General features: G+C 39.9%; 1 protein-coding gene across 2 annotated transcripts in view; it reads right to left on the reverse strand.

Annotated features, from left to right (window-relative positions):
- Positions 1–21,169, reverse strand: part of ASXL2 (ASXL transcriptional regulator 2) — a 136,688-nt gene extending 115,519 nt beyond the window's left edge. For both annotated transcript variants that reach the window (XM_032652191.1, XM_032652190.1), the window contains exon 1: positions 20,729–21,169. In XM_032652191.1, the coding sequence (XP_032508082.1) occupies positions 20,729–20,785 (57 nt within the window). In that variant the 5' untranslated portion in view covers positions 20,786–21,169. The remainder of the gene's footprint in view (positions 1–20,728) is intronic.
- Positions 21,170–21,544: the final 375 nt, after the last annotated feature.

Raw genomic sequence — 21,544 nt, forward strand, 5'->3', positions numbered from 1 at the left:
ACTTGGCGGGGCTTCCCTGGTGGCACAGTGGTTGGGAGTCCGCCTGCCGATGCAGGGGACACAGGTTTGTGCCCCGGTCTGGGAGGATCCCACATGCCGCGGAGCGGCTGGGCCCGTGAGCCGTGGCCACTGGGCCTGCACGTCCGGAGCCTGTGCTCCGCAGCGGGAGAGGCTACAACAGCGAGAGGCCAGCGTACTGCCAAAAAAAAAAAAAAAAAAAAAAAAGTCACTTGGCACCACCTACATACAAGCGAGTCTAGAAAATAAAATCCTTGCCTAGGGAGCTGGGCAAGTACCCATCTTTACATATAGTTTCTCATTTTTGACATCTCTACATATAGTTTTCTCATTTTTGACCTAATAATTTGATGATAGTTTCCTAAAAACAAAGGAGCTTTGCGTTCCTGGAATAATTAATTCTCATTAATCGTGGTGTGTTGTTTTATTATATTGCTGTATTTACAATTTACATACACAAGTGCTTAGTAAAATTAGCCCGTTTTCCTTTTTTTGTCCTATTTGTTATCATGTTTTGATTTGAGTTAGCTAGCATTACTTCTGCTGTATATGCGGTAGGTGTTCAATACTTTAACAGTAAAACCGCTATCCCGTCAGAAGGGAAGTCAGACACAATTTCAACAATACTTGATCCAACAGACATACAGATCCTAGTTGCTGTAATACAGACAGAAGTAATTTACTGTAGAAATACAGCATAAAGAACACTGAACAAACCAGGAAGCTAATATATTCTGAATAATGGCTGTGTTAAAACTTAATATAAAAATGTCATAATTTTCCGAAAGCCTCTGAAGGACTTTACAAATTTTTTTGTTGAAACCTTGGCTATTCCCTGCAACAGAGAAGGATGATACCCCATGGAAACTACCTTACACAGGCCAGTGCCAATCCAGAATCATTCCAGAAGTCCTTGAGTCATCTAGGCAGGACATTCAGTATGAGAGGAGCTGGAAAGTAAATTGTAACAAGAAGATAGGAAAATCTACCAAGAATTCTAGGCAACAGTCTAGCCCTAGCAATAAACACGTTGCCTCCCTGATTTCATCGCCTACATCTCTCTTCCTCAATCACATTACTTTAGCTACGCTGGCCTCCTCACAGTTCTTAGACCAAGACAGGCACACTCCTGCCTCAGTCTTTACACTGACTGCTCCCTCTGTGTAGAATGCTCCTTCCCTGAGTATCTGCAAAGTTTGCTCCTTCACCTCCTTCAAATCTTTGGTCAAAAGTCAGCTTCTCAGTGAGGCCTTGCGTGAATACCCAATTAAAATTGCAAACTACTCCAAACTCGCCCAGCATTCCCCAGCCATCTTGCTTCATTTTTTTCCCATAGCACTTACCTCTAACAAAACATATAATTTATTTATTTACCATGTTGTCTGTCTTCCACCCCCATCCACAAATTAAGTTCCATACAGACAGGGATCTTTTCTTTTCTCCTGTTTCGTTCACTGCTACATCCACATGCCTGGCATACAGTTAGTCCTCAATAAACATTTAACTAAATTAAATGTTCCATGTATTAAATCTCCAATGATATGACATTGAGATTTGGTGTTTGCAAACTGATCCTATCCTAAGCCAACCTAAGACATTCACCAAAGAACCACTCCTTCCATTAGCTTACAAAGCTAAGAACCTGATTTTTTTTTAATTGACAATATTTATAACAATACTATGTCCCTTGGTCTCTATATGGAGAAAGTCAGAAAAGGTTTCAGAAGAAAATGTTATCTCCACCCCACCCCAGTGTACATTAGTTTGGAGCCTTCCTTCACTTTACAGCAGCCATGTCTTCTTCATCTCCATTTTGTCTACCTTTCAAAGGAAATTTTAAAACAAACAAAAAAAACTTCATGTTACAAAGGGAGGTTGATAAAGGGAGGGTGCGGTGACAAAGTAAACAGAGGGAGAAATCCAAATTTTATAGGGAAAACTTCAGGCTAATATGTATACGTTTAAGTACTTATATTTTAAACTTTTCTAGCCGTGTAAGGCAATATTATTCTATTACAGATGAACTTTCCAGCTATCTCTCTATAACTTCTACACAAAAAATGTTAGCTTTAAAATGTATCCACTATGGGGCAAAACTAATCTCACGTACTGCTGGTGGCAATATAAATTAGTACAACCCTTAAATAAAGCAGTATACCACATAGCAAATTACAAGTAACTGTATTTCTAATCTTTCCACAGGAAATACTCCAAAATATAGGATGGGTTCCAATTCCAGGTAAGATGGGGTAAGCATATTCCACCCTATCACTCCCAAAGAATGTAGCTATAAAACCTGAATGGAGCAGCTAAGGATTCTGCAAAGTAAATGGTTTCATCTCAAGGTCACTAGAGCATTCACCAAGAATGAGAACATTCTGGGTCATAAAACACACTTCAATAAATGTAAAAGAATAGAAATCATGCCATGACTGCTCCCAGGCCACAGTGGAATTAAACTAGAAATCAGTAATAGAAAGAAAGATACCTGGAAAAATCCCAAACTATATGGACATTAAACAACACACTTCTAAATAACATATGAGTTAAAGAAGAAGTCTCAAGAGAAGTTTTAAAATATCATAACTAAATGAAAATACAACTTACCAAAATTTGTGAGATACAGGAAAGGCAGGGCATAGAAAGAGATTTACAGCATTGAATTCATATTAGAAAAGAAAAAGATCTAAATTCAATAATCTAAGCTTCCATCTTAGGAAACTAGAAAAAGAGGAGCAAATTAAATCCAAAGTAAGCAGAAGAAAGAAATAATAAAAATTAGAGCAGAAACGTGAAGCTGAAAACAGGAAACCATAGAGAAAAATCAACGAAACTAAAAGCTGGTTCTCTGAAAAGTTATATATAGTCAGTAAGCCTAAAGCTTTAAAATAAAAAAAAAAGAAAGAAAAATTACTAGTATCAGAAGTGAAAGAGAGGACATCACTGCAGACCCCATGTGCTGTAAAAGAATAATAAAGGAATATTATGCCCACAAATTTGACAACCTAGATAAAACGGACCAATTCCCTGAAAGACATAATCTGTCAAAACTTGACAAGAAGAAACAGACAATCTAAAAAAATCAATGATTAATTAATAATCCTTCAAAATAGGCTAAGGTAGATTCACTGGTGAATTCTACCAAACATTATAAGGCAGAAATTATACCAATTCTCTACAATTATTTTTCCAGAAGAACCCGAGGGAATACTTTCTAACTCATTCTGAGGCCAACAATACCCTAATATCAAAACCAAAGACATTATAAAAAAAGAAAACTGCAGACCAATTATCTCTTGTTAACACTGATGCAAAAATCCTCAACAAAATACATATTAGTAAATCAAATCTAACAAAGTATGTATGTATGTTTTATTCATTCATTCATTCATTTATAGCTGCGTTGGGTCTCCACTGCTGCATGCGGGCTTTCTCTAGTTGCGGAGAACAGGGGCTACTCTTTGTTGCGGTGCGAGGGCTTCTCATTGCAGTGGCTTCTCTTGTTGTGGAGCACGGGCTCTAGGTGCACAGGCTCTAGGGCTCATGGGCTCAGTAGTCATGGTTTACGGGCTCTAGAGCACAGGCTCAGTAGTTGTGGCTCGCAGGCTTAGTTGCTCCCCAGCATGTGGGATCTTCCTGGCCCAGGGCTCGAACCCGTGTCCCCTGCATTGGCAGGAGGATTCTTAACCACTGGGCCACCATGGAAGTCCCAACAAAGTATTAATAAATAGTAGCAGGCAGATTGAGGAACACCTGAATGCAAAGTACCTCCAAACTGGCAATGAGGTTAGCAATTTTTTCCCTCCAGTATCTCAATCCGAACTCAACACAGCCCAAAACCCGGAAATGGGCATCAGTGTGGAAAGAGAGTGTTCCATCAGGACAGGTGTCTCAAAATGCTCAGAGACAGAACAGAAACTTCCTCATTTTCTTTCTTTCTTCTATTTTTAATTTTCCCTGTTCTCTTGTACCTCAAACCCCAAGTAATCCTGTGGCAACAACAGCAACGGAGAAAGCAGATGCCCATAACTCTGAAGGAGGGAAATCTTCCCCTCCAATCAAAGGAACTATGCTCTTTTTCCCTCTCACGTCTCCTGCTGCTTGGCCTGATGGAGGCATAGTTGTAGGAAGTACACAGAGGAGTGGGATAAAAGAAAGCTCCAAATTTCTGGCCAAATAAATGAAAAAGGGGAGGCCCCAGGGAATCTGAAAGTACTGGGAAGACTGCAGAAAAAAGAACTCAGGAAAGTGATCCCTTAAAGTTGCTTATGAACTCCTTGGCTAACACCTGAGCTGTGGATACATGGATTGAACACTAAAAAGTACAGAAAGTCTTTGAGAACTGACTATGGGATAGATGAGGGATCAGCAAACCTTTTCTATAAAGGACCATATAGTAAATTTAAGGTTTTGTGGGCCCAACAGTCTCTGTTGCAACTGCTTAGCTATGACTATTATAGTATGAAAACACCCACAAAAAATACATAAACAAATGGGCATGGCTACATTCCAGTAAAATTTTATTTTTGAAAACAGGCAGTGGGCTGGATTTAGCCCACAGGCCATGGTTTCACAACCCATGGGCAAGACCACCACCCAAATCCCAGACAGTCCACTGATGGTTCACACAGGGACAAATCCAAACATCACTAAAAAGGCTTTGAAAAGTTAACTGACATTGAAACAACAACCCACAGAACAGACAACCCACAGGTCAGAACCTGAAGCCTGAACCCAATTCAGTCAACTACTTGCTAAAACAAAACTATTAACATTCTCCACAGAACTTAAGACCCAGAGTGTCACTTATACAATATTCAAAATGGCCGGAATACAATCTAAATTTGGTATACAAGGAAAATCTCAGCTTGCTTAGGAAAAGAAAATAAAGACACAATCAAAATAACACTGATATTGGAAAAGTTTCACAAAGACTTTAAAGCAGCTATTATATATGACTCAAATGAACTTACTTACAAAACAGACTCACAGACATAGAAAACAAACTTATGGTTACCAAAGGGGAAAGGGGGTGAGGGAGGGATAAATTAGGAGTTTGGGAGTAGCAGATAAAAACTACTATATGTAAAGTAGATAAAAAAACAAAGTCTTACTAGACAGCACAGGGAACTATATTCAATATCCTGTAATAAACCATAATGGAAAAGAATATGAAAACGAATATATATAAATATAGGGCTTCCCTGGTGGCGCCGTGGTTAAGAATTCACCTGCCAATGCAGGGGACATGGGTTCGAGCCCTGGTCCAGGAAGATCCCACATACCACTGAGCAACTAAGCCCATGGACCACAACTACTGAGCCTGCACTCTAGAGCCCGTGAGCCACAACTACTGAAGCCCGTGCACCTAGAGCCCGTGCTCCACAACAAGAGAAGCCACCGCAATGAGAAGCCCGTGCACCGCAACAAAGAGTAGCCCCGGGTCGCCGCAACTAGGGAAAGCCCGCACGCGGCAACGAAGACCCAACGCAGCCAAAAATAATAAATAAATAAAATAAAGTATATAAATATAGATGCGGATAACTGAATCACTTTGCCGTACACCAGAAACTGACACAACACTGTAAATCAACTATACTTCAATTAAAAAAAAAAAAGCACAAGCCACAACAAAGGAGCCCACCTGCTGCAACTAAGACCCGGTGCAACCTAATAAATAAATAAAGCAGCTATTATAAAAATGCTCCAAGGGTTAACACGCTTGAAATGAAGGGAAAGATACAAAGTTTCAGCAAAGTAGAAGATATAAAGAAAAACCAAACGGAATTTTTTTTTTTTTTGTGGTACGCGGGCCTCTCACTGTTGTGGCCTCTCCCGCCGCGGAGCACAGGCTCCGAACACGCAGGCTCAGCGGCCATGGCTCACGGGCCCAGCCACTCCGCGGCATGTGGGATCCTCCCGGACGGGGCACGAACCCACGTCCCCCGCATCGGCAGGCGGACTCTCAACCACTGCGCCACCAGGGAAGCCCCAAACGGAAATTTTTCAACTGAAAAATAACCAAACCAAAACAAAACGTCACTGGATGAATCAATAACAAAAGAGTAAACATGAAAATAGAGAAACAGAATTATCTAATGATTAAATTAAAAAGATAAACCCTTACTCAAAATTTAAAAATTTGTGTGCCAAAGGACATACCAAGAAAGTGAAAGAACAACCCACAGAATGGAAAAAATATTTGCAAATAATGTGTCTGATAAGGGACTTGTATGCAGTATATAAAGAATTCTTAGAAATCAGCAAAAAGACAAATAATCCAATTTTTAAATGGGCAAAGGATATGAATAGATATTTCTCAAAAAAAAGATATACAAATGGCCAGTAAGTACATGAAAAGATGCTCAATATCATTATTCATTAGGAAAATACAGTTCGCATCCTCTAGAACAGATATAATTATTTTAGGGAAAAAAAGGAAAACAACAAGTGTTGGCAAGGAGAAATTAGAACCCTCAAACATTGCTGGTAGTGCTGTAAAATTGTTCAGCTGATACGGTAAACAGTTTGGTAATTCCTCAAAAAGTTAAACATAGAGTTAACATATGGCCTAGCAATGCCACTCCTATATACCAAAAAGAATTAAACATATGTTGACACAAAAAGTTGTACATGAAATGTTCATGGCAGCATTATTCATAATAGCCAAAAAGTATAAACAATCCAAATAACCATCAACTGATGAAGAGAATAAAAGGTGGTATATCCATATGATGGAATATTATTCAGCCATAAAAAAGATACATGCTACAATATGGATGAATTTTGAAAACATTATGCCAAGTGAAAGAAGCCATACACAAAAGACCACATGCTGTATGACTCCATTTACATCAACTGTCCAGAATAGGCAAACCCAGAGACACAGAAAGTAGATTAGTGGTTACCAGAGGCTGGTAGGAGGGGAGAATGAAAAGTGACCACTAATAATAATAAAGATAGTTAAATATCAATAAGAGTGAAAAGAGAAAAAGAGAAAAAAATTAATGAAACCAAAAGCTGGTTCTTTCAATTGATTAAAAAAAAAAATGGTAAATCTCTAGCAGAAAAAAATGGGAAAAGACAAACTACCAGTTATCAAGAATAAAGAGGGGATATATTACTACAGACTCTATGAACGATAAGGGAATACTACAAACTACAGACATAAACTCAACAACTTAAACGAAATGGACCAATTCCTGGAAAACCACAAACTACTCAAACTTAGCCAAGAAGACACAGATAACCTGAATAGCTCTACAATTATACAAGAAATTGAATTTATAGTTAAAAGGCTTCCACAAAAGAAATCTCCAGACCCCAGAATGTTTCACTGGTGAACTCTATCAAACATTTAAAGAAGAAATAACACTAGTACTACATACAAGTTCATTCTCATTATTCACAATAGTTATGTTCTATAAAGTCACCATGAAAACTAAATTAGCAAATACTGAAGCACCGCTCCTAGATGAAATGCAGAGTTAGGTTCCTGCAAGCCTCTGGTCATATTTTTGGCAACTGATCAATACATAACCTTGTCTTTATGTGTGTTTCTGTTTAAAGATATTTAATACATATTATTGACTCACTGACTTTGAACTCATGGCCAAAAGCACTGCAACTCACGCCTAAACAAAGTTTATCTAACAGAGGTATTTTCTCCATGAGGCACATCACAGCTTTCTTGCACTTAAGAATACTAGACACAAAGCGAGAGAGTGGCATGGACATATATACACTACCAAACGTAAAATAGATAGCTAGTGGGAAGCAGCTGCATAGCACAGGGAGATCAGCTCGGTGCTTTGTGACCACCTAGAGGGGTGGGATAGGGAGGGTGGGAGGGAGGGAGACCGCAAGAGGTAAGAGATATGGGAACATATGTATATGTATAACTGATTCACTTTGTTAGAAAGCAGAAACTAACACACCATTGTAAAGCAATTATACTCCAATAAAGATGTAAAAAAAAAAAAAGAATACTAGACAGCACTTCAGTACTATACTTGGGAGCCATTTAAAATAGTGAGAGCACCAACAAAAAGCACAAAAATGCAAACACCATTGCACTGAATAGACCACAAAAAGTACACATTTTCACTATGAGAGCTGAAATGAAAAGGCAGAAGATCACCTTGTTCAACTTCAGCAGAGACCTCAGTGTCAGGTGACAACTGCTTTGCCACTCAGCAAATGTCCATGAATGGACAAAAGTGCCAAGCACTGTCTGGGGTTAGGAGTATATTTTCGCAAGCAGGTGAATTCACAAATACACTTGCCCCTTGAACAACACAGGTTTAACCGCACAGGTCCACTTATATGTGCAATGTTTTCAACAGTACTACACGATTCAAGGGGGTTGAACCTATGGATGAGGAACCATGGATAAGGAAGAATCGCTCATATGGAGGGCCGTCTACAAATTACTCAAGGATTTTTGACTGTGCAGAGGGTTGGCACCCCTAACACCTGAGCTGTTCAAGGGTCAACTGTACTGAATCCACGAATAGTGATGATCAACTATAATCTCTTTCAGGAAATAGAATAGGAAGGAAGACTTCCTTTTTTATGAGATCAGCACTATCCTGATTCCAAAGCCAGACAGAGACAATAGAGGAAAACTACAAATTAATATCCCTCATGAACATAACCATAAATGTCCTCAACAAATCCAATCTGGCAATGTATAAAAAGTGTAATACACCACAACCAAGTGAGGTTTCTTTCCCCAGGAATGCAACGCAATTCAAAATTTGAAAATCCATGTAATCCACCATATTAAAAGTCTGAAAAGTAAAGCAAATGATCAATTGATTCAGAAAAAGCATTTGACAAAATTCAACATCCATTCATGACAAAAACTCTCAGCAAACTAGAAATAAAAGGGAACTTTTTCAACCTGGTAATAAGTGTTCACAAAAAATATACAGCTAATAGGAAACATTTTCATTAAACCTTTGTCATTTGCTACCACCTCTTGTCTGCCAGGAAACAGACCTGGGAAATACACATGAAGTAAATCCAATACTAAATGAAAGATTGGAAAAGATGCCCTTCTTGCCGCCCACCCATCTGTTCTGAAGGTGTGACTTTCCTATCACAAACTTGTAATAGGTTTTCTCCTGGCAAAACTATTCTTACCTTTTATCAGAAATAAATATATCAATATTTAATGGTGTTGTCACAAATATTTAATGATGTTTTCACAAAAAGCATCATGGAACCCAGAGCCACTGTGGTGCACAACTCCAGGAAGCAGTATTCACATAAATACAATATGTAAATATGAATGGTTCCCCCGGAGTTGTGCAACACAGATTCCTGACTGATTCTACCACCTCAACAAACCTGAAGACCAGCGGCACACAGGATAGTAGAATGGAAAGAACAGTGGTATGAGAATTCAGAGAAAAGAAAAATCAACATGAGCTAGAATAACTGGGGAAAGAATTTACTTTCTTTTTTCCTCTCAAGAATCATACAATTCTGTTGTGTTGAAGAGCATTCCAGAACCTCCTGTATTTATGAACACTTCAGGAGACTGGCAGAACTTAATACATAGGCTTCTGTTGGAGACCTGTAAGTGGGATAGATGTACAGAGAATAGGTATAAAATGAGAAAAAAAAAAATGTGTACTCCCGCCCATCCTTCTAACTCAAGAGAGCCTCACTCTAACCCTTATAACCTCACCATAGCTAGATTCTTCAGCTCTCTACAATACACCCCACAAATGGCCCAAAACACAGATGTTATTGCATAAAAACTCTCTACAACTCCTAGAATAAAAATATTTGTCCGCCCAATTTGTACAACTCACAACATTTTAGTCCCAGCTTACCTTTTCTGGCCTTTTCTTTTACTACACTTCACAATACTCAAAGGTAAATAGCATGCATACAACATATGCTGCATTTTTTCAGCCTTTCTTCTGCCTGGAATACGCTTATCCATATTTACCCCTGAATACCCAGGCCAAACCCTCCCTGAGACCAACCTTACCATGTTCCCTCCTCCACCAAATTTCAGTAATACTTTTAGTTTGCTATTATACAGCCTCAACAACACAAATTTATTTTTTTATTTTATTTTATTATAAAAGGTGAAAACAATACAAAGTTATCTCACAGTTCTCTGCGACAGGATTCTGGGCATGGGTTAACAGGGTCTTCTACTTAAGGTCTCACTGAGCCGAAACTGAAGTGACAGCTGGGACTGTGAACTTATCTGAGGCTTGGGCTTGTATTCTTTTCCAGGCTTACCACGAAGCTTACTTGTTGGCAGGTTTTAGTCCCTTTCTGTTTTCTTAGCTGACTTTTGGCCAGGAGCCATTCAGCAACCAGAGGCTGCCTGCCATTCCTTGCCACAGCAGTTCACAAAGTATAAGTCAAGAGAGTGAGATTTGGGGCAGAATCTCCTAAAGCATGAGATGGATCTTTCAGTGGGTTCCCAAACTTGTCCATAGCTAGTTTAGGTCTCTGTGTGATTCCACACTGACCTTGGGAAACAAGTGGCAAATGGGGTCCCTGAGGTTAGAGGCTTTTCATTAGAACTGTTTCAAACCTCTGCACCCATTTGCTAAGAAATAACATCTTTACAATATTTAGTTTTCCCATTCAGAAACATAAAATGATCTACATTTACTAATTTTTCAGTAATATTAACAAACAGTGCTTACCACATACTAGGCATTGTACAAAGAACTTTTCACACATTCTAGCCTAATCACCTAACACTTCAAATGGTAAATTCTACTATTATCTCTATTTTACAGTTTGGGGAAATTGAGAACACTTAGTGTAATCCCTACAACTCCAAATGTGGCTCTTAGACCAAACCACCAGCATCACCTGTGAACTTTTTACAAATGCAGAATCTCTGGCTACACTGCAGACCTACTGAATAATAATCTACATTATAATAAGCTCCCCAGATGATTCTTTTACACATTAATGTTTGAGCACTGGTTTAAATAACTTGTTCAAGCTGACATAATAAACTCAATAAAGATCAGATCCAGATTGTTAAAGTTATTCCCAAGTTGCTATTAAAAATAGTCCTGGGACTTCCCTGGCGGTCCAGTGGTTAAGACTCCGTGCTCCCAATGCAGGGGGCACAGGTTCGAACCCTGGTCGGGGAACTTAGGTCCCTCAGCCTGCACCACTCAGCCAAAAAAACAGTCCTATGTTCCTCATTGTGTCTTTCATAGGTGATTAATGATATGCATGAAAAGTGTTCTTCTATTATCTTTATCTTGTAATCCATCTCTTTTTGACATCTTCTTTCTCCCTCTCTCTCTCTCCCCCACACACAATGTAAAAGAGAAAACCTTTCCTAAAATATCAACCCATTTCATGGGTACCATCCATTTAAACTTACAAAATTTGTCAGAACCACTCAAATCATATAGGAAACTAATCACTATAAATCAATAGCAACACATTTAAATTTTTATGTTACTATTTAGAAAAAGTCACTAACACCATTAAGCACTTTATTTGAAACTGAATATGGCTAAACCAGCTACTGAATAATTCAGACATCAGTGGGTTAAAGATTCAAGATGATTTGGGCCATCCCAAGCTGTGAACTCCAATGAAAGTCCATTCTAAATGTAGTATCAACTGCTAAATGTCAGCAGCCAAAGAATTTTCAAATGAAAAGTCTTTCACAACATAATTTTTTACTAAAACATAGTTACTGAGAAGACGCTATAATTAATAAGGTTTACAATGTCCCTTGATGCCCAGGACTAAGTACATCTGTATTTACCATTAACCTATTTTAGTTTTTGTCAAGCAAGGTCAGAAGTAAGAATTATCACAGAAACTTCCCTATGTCCAAGTGTAATTCAAAAGGGTCTTGGGAGGCAAATACCTTGGTGTGTCTTGAAATAACTTTCTTTCTTTCTTTTTTTCACAAAAAAGATATTCAACCGGTTTTCCTGGCAAACAATACTTAATATAGTTGACTAATTTTACTCAAATTGTGCTCTCTTGAATGTGAGAACAGTGTCTTCTCTTTTATATCCAATAAAAAAAGGTGAACAAAGATTTAGCACTCACGTACAAGAAAGCAAGTTTAGCTCTGCAGGTAGAAACATTTAGAAGTCTCTGCCTTCAAGGAGCACAGACTTACTAACATATATAAACTGAATTTCCTCCTACTTGTTCACAGTAAAATATGTATTTTATTTGGGGAAGATATACCTTCACGGCTAATCATTTTCTTTAAAAGCACTCAACTTATAATCTTTGAGAAAGCTTTTCTTTTTTTTTTTTTTTTTTTTTTTTTTTTTTTGCGGTACGCGGGCCTCTCACTGTTGTGGCCTCTCCCGTTGCGGAGCACAGGCTCCGGACGCGCAGGCTCAGCGGCCATGGCTCACGGGCCCAGCCGCTCCGCGGCATGTGGGATCTTCCCGGACCGGGGCACGAACCCGTGTCCCCTGCATCGGCAGGCGGACTCTCAACCACTGCGCCACCAGGGAAGCCCCCGAGAAAGCTTTTCTTAATAGGACTCAAAACCTAGAAAAGCACGAAAGGTAAAGATTGGTAAATTTATTTACATTAACAGAAAAAATGTCGGGCTTCCCTGGTGGCGCAGTGGTTAAGAAACTGCCTGTCAATGCAGGGGACATGGGTTCAAGCCCTGGTCCAGGAAGAACCCACATGCTGCAGAGCAAGTCTGTGTGCCACAACTACTGAGCCTGCGCTCTAGAGCTCGCGAGCCACAACTACTGAGCCTGCGTGCCACAACTACTGAAGCCCACACGCCTAGAGCCCGTGCTCCGCAACAAGAAGCCACCACAATGAGAAGCCTGTGCACCATAACGAAGAGTAGCCCCCAATCGCCGCAACTAGAGAAAGCCCGCGCGCAGCAACAAAGACCCAACACAGCCATAAATAAATAAATATTTTAAAAAACATTTTAAAATGTTGGCAGAATAAAAAAAAACTGCATAAATCAAGTCAAAAGCCAAAAATGGGAAACAGATCTGTGACACATATGACAAAGGGCCAGTTTCCTTAACCTACAAAGCACTCTTAGAAATTAGTATAAAAACGACCAGGAAGCAAAAAAAAAAAAGTGCAAAAGATCTGAATAGACAAGTTTACTGAAAAATATACAAACAGTCAATAAGCGTAGGAAGTTACTCTATAATAGTAGCCACTAAACAAATGTGGCTATTTAAGCTTAAATGAATTAAAATTAAATAAAATTCAAAATTCAGTTCCTTCGTCAAACTAGCCACATTTCAAGTGCTCAATGGCCACATGTGACTAGTGGCTTAGTGCACTGGACAGCACAGATATAGAACATTTCCATCAAGTTCTAATAAACAAAATAACAAAAGAAACGCTTTGTTAATATATCAAAATGGCAAAGAGTAAAGACTGATAGATTTCTTGGATAACAGAGAAAAGTGGGAAGAAACAAGAACCTTCAAAATTTTGGAGGGGAATATAAACTGCCACTAACTCAAGTTCACAAACTCTTTATCTTAGCTATTCCATTCACACAAATGTACATACACATACACCCAGATATATATACTGAAGTATCTGTTACAAAAGGGAAAAAAAAACTATAAATGACTATTTTAAATGATGGTACATCTAAAAACAATGGAATATTAAGAAATCATTAAGAATGAAACAGATACATAAGTAGTGGCATTAAAAGGCATTCTTGACATTCATAAAGAATGCAAATTGAAGAATTGTATATAAAATATAGATAGGTATACATGTCTATACATATTTCTACATACAAGTTTAAAAGTACAGAAAGCTGTATTCAGACTATCAACTATAACTGTAGTTAATTTGTTTGGTAACTAAATTATTTTCAATATTTGTGTATGCAGACTTTCACTTAATCCCTATTTTCAGTATAGTGACTCATTCAAGACTAAATCTCTACATACTGCTGTTCTATTTTTTTTTAAATAACGAGCCTATATAACTGTAACAGTAACTCAATTTAAACACTATTGTTTTTAAGTCATATCTAAAGAGTTCTAAAACTAAGTATATTCAATAACCTTTTAAAAAACACTAAAACATGATAAATCAAACTGTACTAAAAATACTAAATTGCACAACACTATAAACTATGAGGATGGCCTCTATGAGATATGGGAGGAAAGAAAGCAGAACTAGAGGGGCATTCAGAGGCTCTTGTAAAAAGGACAAAGATAGCAGGTTTTAACAAACCTTACTGATCAGTTCCCTGTAGTTATATCTTCCACACACAGTGGCCTCCTCCCAGACAGCTTTTGTAGTGAAAATATAATGACAGCAAAATTGTACAGCCTTTTAAAGGTAGATTTTGTGGATGAGGAAACAGCAAGGACTTCTGCAAATCTGACATCATTTTCTCAGCTCCTGTCATAATTCTAGGAGATGCAGCAGCCGCACCTCTCACAGAAATGTGTGTTCAAAAAAAGATTTTTTTCCCCTTCCTTTTCCTTAATTTCTGGGCTTTCAAGACAGGATCATGAGAACAGGACAGAAGGAAAGATGAACCGAAAATAATACAAAATTCTAGAGCAAAACACAGGGGGAACTTTACTTCAACATTAAGGCAAGAATGAAAATTGCTCAAGCAAAGAATGTTACATCAAATCACTGAGCACAAACAGACTTGCAGACAGCAATTTCATAAATGTATCTCTTATAATTTTATGTCAGTTATACCTCAATAAAGCTGAAATTAAAAATAATGTAGGGCTTCCCTGGTGGCGCAGTGGTTGAGAGTCCGCCTGCCGATGCAGGGGACACGGGTTCGTGCCCCGGTCTGGGAGGATCCCGCGTGCCGCGGAGCGGCTGGGCCCGTGAGCCGTGGCCGCTGGGCCTGCGCGTCCGGAGCCTGTTCTCCGCAACGGGAGAGGCCACAACAGTGAGAGGCCCGCGTAACGCATAAAAAAAAAAAAAAAAAAAAAAAAAAAAAATAATGTAGAGGGCTTCCCTGGTGGCACAGTGGTTGGGAGTCCACCTGCCGATGCAGGGGACACGGGTTCGTGCCCCGGTCCGGGAGGCTCCCACATGCCGCGGAGCGGCTGGGCCCGTGAGCCATGGCCGCTGAGCCTGCGCGTCCGGAGCCTGTGCTCTGCAACGGGAGAGGCCACAACAGTGAGAGGCCCGTGTACCGCAAAAAAAAAAAAAAAAAAATTAATAATAATAATAATGTAGGAGCTCCCCTGGTGGCGCAGTGGTTAAGAGTCTGCCTGCCAATGCAGGGGACATGGGTTCAATCCCTGATTCAGTAAGATCCCACATGCTGCTGAGCAACTAAGCCTGTGCGCCACAAATACTGAGCTTGTGCTCTTGAACCTGCGAGCCACAACTACTGAGCCCACGTGCCACAACTACTGAGCCCACGTGCCACAACTACTGAAGCCCATGCGCCTAGAGCCCATGCTCCACAACAAAAGAAGTCACCCCAATGAGAAGTCCTCACACCACAACAAAGAGTAGCCTCCACGCGCTGGAACTAGAGAAAGCCCGTGGGCAGCAACGAAGACCCAATGCAGCCAAAAATAAATAAATAAACAAACATTACAAAAGAATAGATTTCTTTAATATGTTTTTCCAAGATGCAAACTCTCTCCTGAAGATTCTAATATAAATATAATACAAATACAGACATACAAGGACTCTGGCCTAGTCAATATAGATCCAAGAAGATATTACCAGGCCCGGCCATACTCCTAGCAGAAGAAAATTACTCATGGTAAAGATTAAGAGTACTGAAAATTTCTAAGTTAATACGTCTGTTTTTTCTAAAGTGTATTTTCAGATGTTTTTCTTTCTAATCATTACATATATTTTATCATTTTACTTTTAAGTAATTCTTTTCTTTTCTTTTTTTTTTTTTTTGCGGTACGCGGGCCTCTCACTGCTGTGGCCTCTCCTGTTGCGGAGCACAGGCTCCGGACGCGCAGGCTCAGCGGCCATGGCTCACGGGCCCAGCCGCTCCGCGGCAGGTGGGATCTTCCCAGACTGGGGCACGAACCCGTGTCGCCTGCATCGGCAGGCTGACTCTCAACCACTGCGCCACCAGGGAAGCCCTAAGTAATTCTTTTCTGTTTTCAATACTTCCTCCATAAAATAATTAGCGTATGAGTTACTCCTTTAATAGAAACTTTCTATTTTCCAACTTATTCCCTAAAGTTAAATGACTTTAGGTAAATAACATAAATAAAAACCTATGTGCTTTCAAAATAGTATTAACCACTAAGTGAAGTCTACATAGAAATACAAACATAAAAACAAACCACTTTTTCTTCAGTCTACAAATCGCATGCTAAAGACCTGCTGTGCTCCTCATCTCTAACACCCATACTTCACTTATACTTTGACCACTTCACTCCCCAAAGACACGCAAAGGTACCTCTAGTGCAATCTCTAAGGTCTGCCTCTCTGCCTTTTGCATCTGCAATCACAACAAACTTGTCCTAAAAGAACATTTTTCCCTTTTAATGCTGCCCTAGTTGTGGTGGGTGACAAGAGAAAAATCAAAAAGAAAATGGTATCATCATTATACCATTATATATACCATTATATATACTGTTATATACTATGTATATATACTATGTATATATACATAGTATATATACTATGATTATACTATTTCGAAAGCTCTGCTTTGCAAAAACAGCTAAATTCCTCAGGGATGTCACCAAATGTTTACATGATACAATGTTTTGTTCTGTTTTTTTAAAAAGAACGAGCAGAACTTTGAACATAGTTCTAAAGTCAATGTAATGGTTCTCAATATCTCTGGCTTACTACAAATTTTTCTATTTAAATTGCACCAAACACTATGCTACAGATCTCTCATCCAAATCACTTCATCACCACCATCACTGCCACCTTTAAAATTTAAAACATGTAATGGGAGCTCCCTGGTGGCCTAGTGGTTAGGATTCCAGGATTTCACTGCCATGGCCCGGGTTCAGTTCCTGGTTGGGAAACTGAGATCCTGCACGCCATGGGGCATGGCCAAAAATAAAAAATAATAATAAAATGTAAAACATGTAAGACTGTTAATTAAATACTTGAATAATGCTTTTTATAACTAGTGTATTTATATGAAACAAATATAAGATCAGTAGGGACACAATCCAGTGTAGTGAATGTGAATGAGCATTCAAGTTCAGCTGAATCTCAGCCCCATTATTTCTCTGTCTGGTGTCCTTAGTTACTGGAAGTCTACACTCTACAAGTCTACACTCTACATTTAATCAGCCTTTTGGCATAATTTTATAATAATTATGAATCTTATTTTGCTTTTTCAGATTGTTCATAGCAATCATATCAATTTGTATAGCTCTCTCACATACACACAACACCCCAAATCGTGTATGTATATATACATATATATTACTGAATGAATAATTTTATTTATCTGTTGCTATATCATTGGTCAGGAAGACAACCCCATTTTAATAATGCTCCCTAAAACAGGATAGCTCTACAATGCAGGTACCAAGAACACAATGAAATAAGAAGCAGATATTGCCTATACTCAGTAAATAATTTTAATATATCCTTTCTGAAACTGTTACTAGAACATTTGACTTTAATGCCTATGAAATAAGTTTAAGACTTACTTCTCCTGGTCCTCTTGATCTTGTAAATATACACAGTTTCCTAATTTGAGGTCAAAGTTAAACTTTCCATTTGTCAAACCATTAATTTTCTGATCTCATTATTATGCATCTGAAAATATTAAAAGATTTACTTTTGTCTATCCCTTTCACATTTACTTCTACCTATTCCTCCTACAAACAGCAACCTTTTCAACACTGAGGTTTACTTTAATCCTTCATTTTATAGATGGTAAAACAAAAAAAAAAAGAGTAGAGTGTTCCAGAATGGCCATCATCAAAAAATCTACAAACAATAAATGCTGGAGAGGGTGTGGAGAAAAGGGAACCCTCTTGCACTGTTGGTGGGAATGTAAATTGATACAGCCACTACGGAGAATAAGTCTGGAGGTTCCTTAAAAAACTAAAAATAGAACTACCAGATGACCCAGCAATCCCACTACTGGGCATATACCCTGAGAAAACCATAATTCAAAAAGAGACATGTACCGCAATGTTCACTGCAGCTCTATTTACAATAGCCAGGACATGCAAGCAACCTAAGTGTCCACTGACAGATGAATGGATAAAGATGTGGCACATATATACAATGGAATATTACTCAGCCATAAAAAGAAACAAAATTGAGTTATTTGTAGTGAGGTGGATGGACCTAGAGTCTGTCATACAGAGTGAAGTAAGTCATAAAGAGAAAAACAAATACCGTATGCTAACACATATATATGGAAACTAAAAAAAAAAAAAGTGGTTCTGATGAACCTAGGGGCAGGACAGGAATAAAGACTCAGACATAGAGAATGGACTTGAGGATATGGGGAGGGGGAAGGGTAAGCTGGGACGAAGTGAGAGAGTAGCATTGACAGATATACACTACCAAATGTAAAATAGATAGCCAGTGGGAAGCAGCCGCATAGCACAGGGAGATCAGCTCTGTGTTTTGTGACCTCCTAGAGGGGTGGGATAGACAGAGTGGGAGGCAGGTGCAAGAGGGAGGGGATATGCAGATATATGTATACATATAGCTACTTCACTTTGTTATACAGCAGAAATTAACACAACATTGTAAAGCGATTATACTCCAATAAAGATGTTAAGAAAAAAAGAAAGAAAAAAAAGAATAGTGTTTTCTAGATTTCGGCTACTAGAAAAAAGAAAAAAGTTTTAGTGTCACCATTCTCCTTCTAAAATTCATTTTGATTTAGACTGAAGTCTTATACATTTGCCAGAGTCAAATAAAAATACCAAGCCACTAATATACTAATCCCTTCAGAACTCAGAGCTCTATTTATTAAACTAGTCTTTACATCTTTTAAGTATTTCCACATAACTAGTTAAGGCTTGAATGTTTATTATAAATGAGCAAATATACTAATTTATTATAGGAAAATCTAAACAGTAGATGCAAATTTTTCCTGTCACAATCTCTCAAGGATTATTTTATCCAAAGAGATAATTCAAAAAGCACTCATGACATTCTAGAGACTTAAAATTAATTAACATAATTAGGGTTGGGATCTGCTTACCTGTAAATAAAATTTACCATCCTTCCTTAAATAAAAGAGGTCCTGAGGTAGTATTGATCGAGTAGAACAAAGTAAAATAGTCTTCTGTGAAGGACCAATTTCCCCACCACCCAAAAAAACTATTTCTAGAGTTTTTTCTTTAGAGAGAAACGACCAGCAGTCACAATTATGAAGATATATGGTTAAGTGAAGACACCCAACAAATAAAATGTGCTTTTATTTATTCACTTTCTTTCACAGTTCCAACTAAAGCACATACAAGTTGAAGACTCATCAACACCCTAACACAAAACATTTACAAAACAAATGCACAAGGTTTACAAAACAAATGTGTAAGACTGAATAAACAATAGGACCCAGATTGGGGGAAATAAACAAAAATGACTGGACGGTAATATACCAAATGTTAACAGAGCTCTGAGAAGTGAAATACATGATTTATTTCCTTCTTTATACTAAAATTCTATAATTTTCCACAAGTTTCCCCACAGTGAACATTTATTACTTTTCAGAAAACTCCCCTTTAAAAAATAAAACACATAATAAAGGTTCATTTAGAAGGGCTCCCCATGTTGAATAAGTATTACTGACATGATTCACCATTAAAGATAATGCCTCCAGTCCTTCTCACTTCCCAACACTAAAATGCTGTTTTATATCCTATTACTTTTCTGCTGCAACCTTACTTTTCCAAACCTTTCACTTCCACATAGTGGACGCTTTTAACTTTTTCATAAAACATAACTTCTCATTCATCCTCAATACTCTATTTTTTAAAACCTACCTCTAAATTTCGTTACAATAAATTTAGAAGGAAAAAAAAAGATGGTTCTATCCACTAATTACAACTTCGTGAGGCCACCATCACTTTAGCTACGGAAAAGTCAAGGCCGGGTAAACTACAGGTCCCACCATGCATTGCTGCCTTGTTCAGAGTAGGTCTCTACGGAAACAGAAAAAAAAAATTCTACAAGTCCCACCTGTTACTTCGTTTCTAAACACCTCCTGCACTTTCAGCTCCAACAACAAACGAAAAACAAGAGCCTCGTGACCTCCGGCCTGAGCCGGGAGCCCCGACAGGCAAGGGGCCCGGGGTCAGGCGGCGTGTCTGCTATAGCGGGTCAATTCTACCCAGCTCCAGCGCTCCCCTCTTCTTTCCGGGGCTGGGTACACGCACAAGCCTTCTCCTATCTGCATCCAATGGGGGCTCTTCAGCCACACAAGGGAGAAGAACCGGTTACTGTGCAAGCCCAAGAGACTTCCCCATGCCGGGGCGGGGGCTACCACAGAGTGGGGGCGAGAGCGTCGTGACCCCGAGAGGCAGCTTCAAAACACCAAGAGGACTCGTCGCAGACGCAGGGAGAAGCCACAGCCCCGCGGTGACCCTCTTCCGCCGAGCGCCTCCATTCCCACAGGGACCACAAACCCGACACTAACCTCCGCCCTCACAGCGCGGTTTTGTGCCCCCTCAGCCGGGTCGCAGGGCCACTGACCTCCCTTCCCCTGCAACCGGCGGGCGGCGAGCGAACGAAATCCTCCCAGCCTTCCCGTCCGCTCCCTCCTCCTTACCGTCTTGGCGGCCTCCGCCCAGGTCCTGCCCTTCTTCCTACGGCCCTTTTCCCTCATGTCGGGTCTTGAACTGACTGGGAGGCTCCCGTGTCCGGGCTGCGGCCGCCCTCCCTGCCTGCTCTGCCCTGCGCTGTTTTTCCCGCGGTGCCGGGAAAGATGGGAGAAAGGGGAAGTCAGGCCGGAGGAGCACCCAAGCAGAGGAAGCGGCGGGGGTGGTGCGCGGGGGGCGGTCTATGGGGCGGCCGGTCCTCCTGCTGCCGTTACCACTGCTACCGCCGCGGCCATATTGGGTCCTTACTGTACAGGCAACCGCTACGGTCATGTGACCGCTCCCGCGCGGCCGTCACTACTGTACGCAGCCGGCCGCGCGAACGAGCGCGCGCGCGCCCCAGCCTCCCGCGCGGGGATGCAGGGAGAACGAGCCGGCCAGCCGCCGCGCCTGGCCACTCCCCCGCCCTCCGCGCTCCGCCTCGCTTAGAGAGCATGCGCATCGGGGAGGTCCGACGCTACGCTGCGTCGGGCGTCTTGCGCTCTTGCCTACAGCGAAAACCTGCCTGCGGAAGCGGAACTTGATACGGCCCGGAAGGTTTATTGAGTGGATTTTGACCGCGTGCGGGGCGCCGCGGTGGCTATAGAGACGGGGACCCTCGCAACTATCACTTTCAATAAGCCTCGAACTTTAATTTTTTATTTGTCCACGTTCATTTTTAGAAAGATTATCTTTTTGAAGATTTACAACAATTTTCGTCCACTTTTTTTACCCCATTTGATAGATGAAGCAATTTGAGATTGAGTGACGCCAAACTCACGAGTCTA

The sequence above is a fragment of the Phocoena sinus genome, chromosome 13 (assembly GCF_008692025.1).
Source record: "Phocoena sinus isolate mPhoSin1 chromosome 13, mPhoSin1.pri, whole genome shotgun sequence".
Taxonomy (NCBI): domain Eukaryota; kingdom Metazoa; phylum Chordata; class Mammalia; order Artiodactyla; family Phocoenidae; genus Phocoena; species Phocoena sinus.